An 11,396-nucleotide genomic window follows, 5' to 3' on the forward strand; every position below is an offset into this window, starting at 1 on the left:
GTCATTTGTCCCACTCATTCGATGGGTGGATTCCATGAGCAGAGTGATTCATAATGAACTCTTTTATTGGCACCCGTTATTTTTTCTCACCAGAATCAAGAAATACCACATGAAAGAATTTAACAGGATGCTTATAGTGGAGAAAGTTGTGAGTAAGCTTTAGAATTAGTTGGCTAGGCATAATGTATTTGCTAGCTGTAAGGTTCTTCTAGAAGTCTATGGGATGTTGCATTCTTCTTTGGGATCAGATGTATGGGATATTTTTCTAGTTTGGGGAACCATATTTCAAAAACAACACCGGTATCTCTGGAAGCGTTCAGAGGAAGACAAGCAGGATGGTTGAGGGACCAAACCTCAAATCTATGTGGAATAATTAAGAGAATTGGTTATGTTAATCTGGGAAAAACAGATGAAGTGAAGGCATATTTGGAAGTCTGACAACTGCAAGTATGCCTCCTCTAAGCACTGTGAATGTGGCCCTAGAAGGGGGAAAAACATCATAATAGTAGGTAACTATTTCAAGGAGATTAATTTTCAAATGAAATTTAAGAAAATCTTATTTATGGTATTAGGTATTAAAAACAGATTAGGCTGCTTGGGAGAGAATGAATATTTTGTTTACTTGAGGTATTTCAGGGGAAAGAAATTCTACAGTGTAGGAAGTTAGACTTATTGCTTTGCTTGAGGCTCCTTGCTAATGTGTAACATTTTGGTTCTCTTTTAGTTCTATTGTACAATCTTTCTTTGTGTGTCTATACTGAAACAAGGTCCACTGTGAGCAATGTGGGTTATTTTCTAGGAAAGATTAATACAATTTCAAGTGTGAATTGCATTTGGTCAGTGGACCTAATCAAGCTTACTCTGTTGTAATCATGTGTAGTAGCATGCTTTATTAATTACAAGTTGCAAGACTGCTTTAGTTTTGACTTGTATGGCCAGTTCCACTGTATTTAGAACAGCAGCATGCTAGCTAGGGAATTCTGGGAGTTGAAGTCCAGATAGCTTAAAATTACTAAGGTTGAGAAACACTGTCCTCAGCCAATGAAATCACAACAAAGGTCCTGGGAATCAAGGTCATTTTCTTGCCTCAAGGTAAAACTATAGAGATGAGCTGCTTGCTTGCTACATCATGCCAGGGATAGCATCGTTTGGCTACATGCTTATTAATGGCCTGAATAAAGCTCTATGTTGAAGGATTAATTTCCTTTGTTGTTGTTTTATTCCCACCAAGTGAAAGTACTGGATCTCTGAAGTATAAAGAAAATGGATTTTGTCCCTTTTCTCCAGCAATCATGGGAACTCTTTGTGACCCAGAGGAAGCTGAGCTGGAAATATAAGCTGGCCCTCTTTGCTCTCTGCACTTCCATCAGTTTAATAGCAAACCTGTTCCTGCTTCTACCTGGATATTCCTTCCTGTTGGACTATCCAATGCTTTCTATCATCACAGTCAATATTTTATGGATTCTCCTGTCTGTGAATCTGTACTTTTTCCGGTCTCTTCGCTGCTTTGTGGTGGTATTCTTCCTTTCTTGCGGATTGCGTGAAGGCAGAAACACTCTCATTGCTGCTGGAACTGCTATGGTGGTTGCTGGCAACATCCAAAATATTTTTTTTAACCTGAAGCAGCTGGCAGATAGTGTGACTTGTACTCTCAATTCCCAGAATTGGACTTTCCTTGACCTCACCCATCTTAAAGCAATTCGGTGGATTTACAGTCAATTGAAGATTTCGGAACATCTGTTTGTGGTACGTGACAGCTTAAACGTGTCTTTCTTGGTTTCAGATGAAAACCTGAAGTTGCAGCTGGAAAAAACAAGACTGGGCATTCATAATATCACTAGCCAGATCTCCTCCATAATAGCTCTACAGTCCTTTTTGGGCAAGAAAGTGCTGCCTTTTTTGGGGACAATTTTGGTTTTGCTTGGCACATATCTCTTCATCCGAAACTTCCTGAGCCCACAGACCATCAAGTTTAAGAACACGTACATAACACGAGGGCTCATCAAGTACAACGAACAAGTATGGCAGCAGCAAAAGCTCTCAGTGCTGCCCCTGAGCAAAGAAGAAAAAAATGTATATTCGATGGTGCCATCTTTTTGCCAGACACCTAAAGAAAGGAAATGCACAGCACGCTTTTTTCTCCCTGTGCTTGCTAACCTTTGCATTTGGGTCCTCTCTGCAGCAGTAGATTATTTGCTGTACAGGCTCATTTTTTCCGTGAGCAAGCATCTCCACGATTTCCCTGAGCTAGAGGTCCACTTCAAATTGTATTACCATGTAAGTATCTTAGCTACAGTGCAGCACTTTTTATATTGCTTCAAATACAGATTTTCTACAGAATAAAATTATGCTAAAATAGGATTGAAAACCTGGAGGTGGGTAGGCATGGCATTAAAAAAAAAACACCCAAGTTTTGAAGGGCCTGAATATTAAACAAAAGCAAAAGCAACACCAGGCTTGATGTTTAAGGCAGCTGAAAGCAACATGAGGAATGTTTGATGTGCTTGAGGGAGAGAAAGTGAAAATCCTAAGCTCAAATTTAGAAGGTATGGAAAATGCAATGGGGTCGTCTTTATCTGACTGGCTTAAGTAGGGTCTGTGACTTTAGCCAATATAAAGGCACTTTGCTTATTTTTAGTTTCTTCAATAAGTGATTTCTTAAATTGCCCAAATTTTGAGATTTACTGGGGTAAAAGATTCTTTGCGTAGCTTCCTTCCCGTGTATGCATTTGTTTCTTAACATTTGTATTTTATCCATTTTCAAGTGACGTGTGGGGATGAACTTCATTTTATCCCAACACCATAATAGGGTAGCAGAGTAGGGTAGTGTTTCTCAACCTTAGCAAATTTGAGATGTGTGGACTTCAGCTCCCAGAATTCCCCAGCCAGTGTGATGGCTCAGCAGTTAAATATGTTGAGCTTGTCAGCTGTCAGTTGAGCTTGTCAGTTGAGTTTGTCACTTATTGCTATCTATTGGGTGGGAAGGTAACAAGTGTTCTGTGTGCTTTGGCGTATAGTCATGCTGGCCACATGACTACAGAAGTGTCTTCCGACAATGCTTGCTCTCTGGGATAAGAAACAGATGAGCACCGCCCCCTAGAGTCGGACATGACTGGACAGGGAAAACCATTACTTCTTTTTTTTTAAGTTTCCATGACTGACTACAACCTGGGTCTCACCAGTCTCAATCCTATCCCCTTAACCACTATGCCACATTGATTTTATTAACTAGATTGTCAGCCAAGTGACCTACATAAACTCCTTGCCCATAAAACAGAGGCCAGAACTATAAAAAGCAGAGACCACAAAGCTGAAGCCATGTTAACTATAGACAAAACAAACAACATCTAAGGGTCACATATAAAGCATCAAGAGAATATCTTTTTCATATTAAACTAAAGTCAACCCCCCATAGATTTGTTAACAGATCACTTCTAATTCCCATGAGCTACCAGAAGCTGCTGGAAGGAAAAATATATCTTCTTTTGCTAGCTCTCAAAGAGGCAATAGGCATACGACTCTTGGAAATGTTCTTTTTTCAGCTGAGGTTTTCAGATCTGCTTGCCAGTGATGAGTGACTCAGCATTCAGCAGATTTATGGCCTGTATTTCTTGCCAATTATTGGGCAAACTGGAACATTGAGCAACCCCTTATATTAAGGACACACAATCACTTCATAACTCTGGAAGCTAAACAATTCTCAGCAGGCATCAAAATGTTTCTCTGATACAATGGCACAACCTAAGAATGTTTCTGTTTGCTCACTTGCTTTGCTCTCAGCAAGTTACCTCACATTCTTGCTTTTTAAAAGGAGAGTAAATAGATTTTTTAAAAATATAACTGTTGCAAACACCACATGAAATTTTTCATCTGGGATTTTTTCCTTCAAATATTTTTAACTTCAGGTTCATTGCATAGATTACCAGAAGACTCTTTGAAAATGCTTTTTAGCTGTACTTTATTGAACTTTAGTGCATGCTTTTGGATTAGTTTCAGCCCAAATTATGTTGTGACTGATGACATGCAAAATATTTGGTATGTGCCCTGCTTGTTTTGACCATTTTGAAAGTATTTTTAAGCTAGAAACTCTTCCTAAATGGTTGGGAATAACCATTTCAAACTTGGAAAAGTTCCAGTTTTGCATACTTATGTTGTGGTGTTTGTTGTAGGTTGCGTTGATTTCTCAGAAAAAAGTAGGATAATAATTCAGAATATATAAAATCAGCAAATGTTGAATTTGACATAAAACTCTGATCCAAAAACACATAATTCTGAAATATTGAAGAACTCCATAAAACAGCAAAAAAAAAAAAAAGAATTAGCACTCAAAAATAATTTTACTTCTCACCCTTGAGGAAATTATTTTACAAGAAGCAATTATAAAAAACGTAGGTTTTCCAGCAAACAAGTCATTTGGGTTCACTGATGTAACTGGTTCTTATCTTCCAATTACAATAAAATAGGGAAGAATATAATAAATGTTACCTTACAGTGGGGCAAGGCAACTTAATGTCTACTATTCCATGTATATGTCAGCTAAAAAATAATAATTTTATCTCCAGTGAAAAATAAAGTATTTTAGTGTAATAAGAGGTGTGGTCAAAAGAATGAAGACACTGTGTGTTGTTCATAAAAAAACAGGCAAAGCTTCCATAACGGATGTGATCTTAAACTTTTTTGACCATACCCTGCAGACATCCCTGAAATTCTAAAAGGTTTAATTCTGAATAGCCAAGGGATTTGTTTGGTTTTCATTATCTCTCCGGAAGCTCTTTGTCTTTTCCTGCTCCAAAGGGCTTTTCTGAGAGTGAAGAGGAATGTATTTCAAAGAAATGTACGAGAAAGTAGCAACAAGAGAAATGGCCTGCTTCCAACAAAAAAAATATGCTCAAAACACCATGCAGGGAAAACTGAAGTAGGTTTAAAGACACCTATTCAAGATAGAAAAGCAGAAGTTTCTTTCTAAGATTTTTTTTGAGACATTGTATGACAAATTTTGGAACATATAGCTAGAGGAGAGGAGCATAAATGCAAATATCCTACAAGAGATAATTATTGAGCTAAACAAGTCTTTGCTCCTTTTCACTGATTAATCACAAACAATCTTTGTATACCTACAATGAGTGGGAATAGTGGCTGGTTGCCAGAAAAATTTGTCCTACTTTTAGCAATTAAGTTGTAAATTAAAATCTCTGTTTAAACATTTATTTAAATTCTTCTCCAATATAATTATATTGAGATGTTGAATTAGATCAGCCTAGTATGGCTCTGCTGTTGGAATTGAATGGAGCTGTAGCCCAAAATAAGTGACCACAGAGACATCCTCGGACAAGCGCTGGCTCTTCAGCTTTGAAACAGAGATGAGCACTGGCCCCTAGAGTTGGAAACGACTAGCACGCATGTGCAGGAGAACCTTTACCTTTACCTTCACTAATAAATTGTACAGTAGTCACTATCTAATGCTCACCACATTCTTCTACCCAACACATACATACACACCCAAAGATATAAAATTCAATCAACATATCCATAAATAACCATCTAAAATATTTTGTTTGACTACCTCTCATTCTTCTTTTAGAATATCGCCAAGCTCAACAAAAATCATGACCGCTGGCCATCTCATTCTGAAAGCTTGTTCCACAAGTGGTAAACATCTCAGCTGCCCACAATTTTGGAAATCATAAAACATAACAAAATGTTCCAAGGATCCTTGGAAAAACAGAAACATAGAAGGGTTCAATTATATCCCCACCCAAAGGATAAAATGTCATCATCAGGAACAAAAATATAGTGTTAACTAGTTTGTTAATATTGTTTGTTCACCCAATGACATATAGTTAATGAGCAACTTGAAAACTGTTAGGTCTTTCAAATACCAGTTACTGAAAAGTGAATAGCACCTATTCAAATCTGGGTTATATTTGTATTAAAACTTTAAGAGGCCCATTTGTGCTGCACTTACTCGAAACTCAACCCTCTGTGTGCTGTTTGGGCCTTATCTCTTAGCTAGTTCCACTTAAATGGATCTGTTAAGAAGCCCGGAGACAGAGAGCAGTCTCTTAATTAGGGCAGCCCAGATTTAGGAACTTCCCCCGTTCAGTCTGCCTTTTGTGTGCAGGAGGGTGGGGGTGGGGATGCTCAGCCCTCACTTCATCCAGACTCTGCTATATAAATTGGTCAGCAAATCATGAAATATTGATGGAATAATTTCCCATTGATTTCTGACAGAAAGCCAAAGAAATAAGGTCTGGGAAGCTTTCAGAGAGCCTTTGCACGCATAAAACAGCAATTTTAGTAAGCTTTAAAAAATTAAGTAAGGAAAAAACTTCAGCTCTGCATATCATCATCCCAGCCTCTGAATCTCAGACACTGGAAATTATACATATAAAAGCAAACCTTTGGCTCTCAGTAGATATGATACCTCATTGTAAGTACCAGCCATTACTGCTTCACGGCAGTTGGGAGAAGATGGGAAAGGAATATCTATCTTTCCTGGCAATTGCCATTTCTCTTTTCTTTGTCAGAATGCTACTTTCTATTTTCATACCTTAGTGCAATTGTTATAACTGCTTGCTCACCCCACACGCCACCTGCCCTCATTACTGTTATTTTAGCCCAACTATGGTTGAGTGATGCTAGAAAATGCTATAAATCACAAAGTTATCCAAGGGAAATCATACTATTAATCCAAATGTCCAAGGTATCTATAAGGCACAAGGCCGGAGAAGTGTGCTGGTTATCCAGCCCTCATATATTCAGGCAAGGATTTTTTCAACAGGGCATTTGGCACTCAAGGAGAACAAAATGGTGATCTTGTCTGAGGAAGATTTGGCTTCTTAGAGATATCTAATCATTGTTCAGTTTAGGTGCAGCCTTGGTTGGTCCCCAGTGGGAAAAACCTGCACAAATTTCTGTCCTTCATGTGGGGTGGAACTGGGAGAGGAGGAGACAAGGTCTGACCAATGGCAAGAGTGGGGGGATTTAACCATCCCTCATAATCTGATCTGGATGAGCTGGCAGTGAAGCAAGAGAAGCTCTCAGAGATATCTGCAGCAAAGTGGGACAAGATAGGGCAAGCCCCAGCTACCACTAATGTTACCGCACAAGCCCCTCTTTTAAATGCCTATGTCATGGTGTCGTTGTGGGCAGGGCACATCACAACATTCTTGCATGTCTTCAAACTCTGTGAAATCACATTGTGTTCCTTGCTTGCTAGAAAAAATTGAGGCCAGCCTCCCCAATTTCCTTGTTTTCTGTTGGTATAATCTCTTGGCAAGGAATAATTAAATCACCATTTATTTATATTTTGGTCACACTCCATATGGGGTTTGAATGTTTAGTTTCTGGGACTTGAGTTATATCCATTGACTTACTTACTGACTGTGAGGATGCTTCTCTCTCTTCTCCTAAAGCATCTGGTACATTGCATTAACATACCAGAGGCAGCACCCTCTGAATTGTGCTTGTTAGATTCTCAGTAAAGGAGGAGAGGTTTTACTGTGAAGTTCCCAGATCTCCCAGATCTCATGATCTACCCACTCAATGACAGAGAGTAGCAGTGTACAAACAGATACTTTCTATACAGCCAATTGTAATTACTAGAAGAAATGTACAAATCATTGATAGTCTGGATTCCCATGTGGGAAGGAGTGCTGAGGAATGAGAGGCGGTGAAGTTTAGATTGTTTGGTCGGGAGAAAGAGAGTTAAGGAAGCTTCTCCCTAGGAATTCTCACAATATATACTTAATAATCGAAGTAGTTTTCTTTAGTTTGGTAAGATATCTGTCTATAGGCGAGAAACAATAAAGGAAACTGTTCAGAAAAGCTCAGCAATCTCTTCCTTGGGTTTTGGAGACTGACATCTAGGTGACATGTCAGAACCACATTGGCATGTGGTTGAACTGGGAGTGTTCTTCCTTCCCTGCCAGAAACGTGTCAGCAACACTGTTGGCTAAATTGGCAGAACACCCTGCATGGTGTATTGACCAGCAGTCATATTGTTGAGGTGACTGACAGAAGCCAGGCAGATTCAAACCTCTATTAGGTCATTGGTTCAAGTGTGACATTGCACAAATAGACAGGCTTCTGCAAGAAAAAAGTGGAAAATACCAGGTCAGTTTCAGTTCTGAAAAAAATGGAAATCAGCTGGATTCTGCTATGGGCTCGAGATAGCAGAAAGGAGACTTTATGTGGAAACCTCCTTCAAAAATGGTTATCCAACCATCTTAATTTAGAGGGTCATGTAGAAGCCTTGTACAAATTTATGGAGATCCTGCTTCTAATCACAGAACAGAGCATTTAACTCCAGAGTTAGAATGACAGCAAATATTTACTGAGGGGGACTGTGTGGAAGAATAAGCAATTTAGGTCCCCTTCCTCCTGATTCAGTATAGGATTTGGCAGTGCCAAAGCAACATCACCAAGAGACAATCTATTCCCAGAATTCCCCCACCATCCAGCCATCAATCTCTTTAGACAACACTATTTTAGCCCTCTGATAATCTTGTTCCTTCTTCAAACCATTTGCGTTTGCTGCATAGATTCTTGCCTATTGTATTCAAAAGCACATAGGTGATTATGGCTGAATGAGGTGGCAAGAAAGTGGGATCTTTAATCCCTTCCATCATTATTCTGTTCTTATTCAGAATAATTCAGATGATGATGCTTTTAGCATTGCCAAATCTTGCATTTACTGCCAAATGTGAAAGGTATACTAATGGTTTATGGTCTAGGCCAGACAGTTTAAGAGACTGTTAATATCCTGTTGCAGGAAAATAAACCAAACATCTTATTGAGAAACCTTGTCATTGCATTATAATTTGAGGGGTCCTTAGTGCTCTCTGAGCTTACTTGTTTTCTTGCAGACATTTCATTACCCAAATATCATCATCAGTGCTAGTGCAAGCTCAGAGAGCACCAAGGACTCCTCTTATTTCAACCCTGAGCTACAAATATTCTCCTTTATTAAAGGTAAAGGTTCCCCCGCACATGCGTGTTAGTAATTTCTGACTCTAGGGGCCGGTGCTCATCTCCGTTTCAAAGCCAAAGAGCCAGCGCTTGTCCGAGGACGTCTCCGTGGTCATGTGGCCGGCATGACTAGACGCCAAAGGCGCACGGAACGCTGTTACCTTCCCACTGGAGTGGTCCCTATTTTTCTACTTGCATTTTTACGTGCTTTCGAACTGCTAGGTTGGCAGAAGCTGGGACAAGTAACAGGCGCTCACTCTGTTACGCAGCACTCGGGATTTGATCTGCCAAACTGCCAACCTTCTGATCGACAAGCTCAGCGTCTTAACCCACTGAGCCACCACGTCCCTTTATTAGTGCATTGTAATTTATTTTAAATTATTTTGTAGTAGCCATTTCAAAGAATAGCACAGATCTTGGCATAACCTTTATCTTTTATTTTCCGTTATGCAGAAAAATGCAGCTAAATTCATCCTGAACAGTGGGGAGATTGTTGACAAGACCATTTACTTTAAAACGCCTCTTTTTGAGGAGACCTGCATTCCCAAACCAGAGATATCCCTCTCTACTGTATGGATCCAGCTTGGAGTTATTTTGTTCTTTCTAATAGTGTTGGGGCTTCTGACTTCTACACTCTCACAACTTAAAATATTAGTGGCAACTGCATTCTTTCCAAGTACAGACATGAAACGGATAAAGTATCTGCACACAAAATTACTAAACAGAAGATCTAAGTTCTCCGAAAAAAACATGAAAAGGAAATTTAATTCATTTGCAAAGGTAAATGGTAAATAACATGAAATGCAGTGCTGGTTGGTGTAACTTTGTTCAGAATGTAATTGTAGAATCCACCAAAAATAAGCAACCGCAAAACTTTATCAATAGAGTCAGGATCAATACTAGTCTCTCCCCAAGATTGCCCTAAAGGGAATTTTCACATATTTTTCTATAAATATGGAAGCTACTTAGGTCATAGACCCACATTGCACTGGTTATATCTCTATTGTAAAAGTAATGTTTTGACTCACATAGATATTGTCTCTGCACAAATACCTACAGCCATTATTGAAATGCATATGTGTCTGAGGTTATTCTTCATGCTTCCTCCATCAATACCAGAAGGATGAAAGAGAAGAAATGCTTAGAATTCATCCTCCCCGAAATGGGTCCACTCATATTTTTTTTTCTTCATTAGCTTTTCAATTCTGCTTAGGAAACAGATATCAAATAAAAATCTCTTGTTTTGTAATACTGTAAGTAAAACTAATCTTCTCTTTCTCCTTCACAGTTACATTTTTGGTTTCCCATCCTCCAGGCACTAGGAAATGCCAGGAAGAAAGAAACAAATGTGGCAAAAGAAAATCCTGCTTAAATAGCATTAGCCACAGGTTCTCAAGCTCAACATTTTTGCCTGGTGAAGAGCTCCTGAACTTAAAATGTTTTTGTGTGTTTTGCCTTAATATGAAATTTGGAAACATTAAAGGCACATTAAAGAAATGCAAGCCTCTATTAAAAATAAATCAAAAACATTTATTTTGTTTATACTTTCACATTTGACTGCAGAACTGTGCCATTTAGCTTAAGATCATTCAGTTGAGATTATTTTTGACACCCCATCGAAACATCATTTTCTTTCCAGATACATAATAATAATAATTAAACAGCAGAGGCAAAGAGAAAGAAGTGGAGAAAATCAGAAAATACAATGACTTGCAAATAGTAGTAGAAGGACTTTGACAAAAGAAAGCAAAAATAGTTCCAATAGTATTAGGTGCCTTGGATGCAACGCCAGAACATGTAGAGCACCACTTGAAAATATCAGCATTGACAAAATTACTACTGGTCAATTGCAAAAAGCAACTTTTAGCTGGAAGAGTTTATATACAGAAACAATACTTTTAATATCATCAAGAAATAACATCTGCCTAGGCGATGTCCTTGGGAAGAACTCAATAGATGGACAAAAATGCAAATCCAGTCTAAACATCTGGCTGACTATGCGACCAGCTATATTGTATTAAATGTATATTCTGCCCAATTTATTTCAATAGTGTTTTCAATTTGTCTCCTTATGCCTTCTAAAAGATTTGCCCAATCTTTTCTCCTTCATTTTTGCCCTATACTGTTTTGTGGCTGGGCATTGTCTTTTCTGATATATCATCACCAGGTGAGTTCAGTTCTTCTAACAATAATGACAAATGCACATAGAAAAACCCAGAATCCCCATTTTGTTTTGTTTGAGGCAAGGAAAAAAGATATTTACTTTGCTGTGGAAAATTACTCAAGTCAGATCCATTGCATTTTCTTAAAACTGTAAACCCTGGTTCAGTTGTCTTCAGATGGCAAGACAGGTCATTGAAAAGCACTGCAAACAGTCCTTAGGGATAATCCAGCTTTGTTCCAAGTTCAGTAAACCAGAGCAACCC

General features: G+C 38.6%; 1 protein-coding gene across 1 annotated transcript; it reads left to right on the forward strand.

The window, feature by feature from the left end:
* Positions 1-1,263: 1,263 nt before the first annotated feature.
* DCSTAMP (dendrocyte expressed seven transmembrane protein) lies at positions 1,264-10,395 on the forward strand (the record flags this gene model as incomplete). The annotated part of the gene is made up of 3 exons (XM_083360724.1): positions 1,264-2,277; positions 9,424-9,750; positions 10,259-10,395. The coding sequence occupies 3 exons, from the start codon at positions 1,264-1,266 to the stop codon at positions 10,340-10,342; spliced, it is 1,425 nt and encodes a 474-aa protein (XP_083216850.1). The 3' UTR covers positions 10,343-10,395.
* Positions 10,396-11,396: the final 1,001 nt, after the last annotated feature.

This window comes from Vipera ursinii (genome assembly GCF_947247035.1).
Source record: "Vipera ursinii genome assembly, chromosome: 3".
Classification (NCBI taxonomy): Eukaryota; Metazoa; Chordata; class Lepidosauria; order Squamata; family Viperidae; genus Vipera; species Vipera ursinii.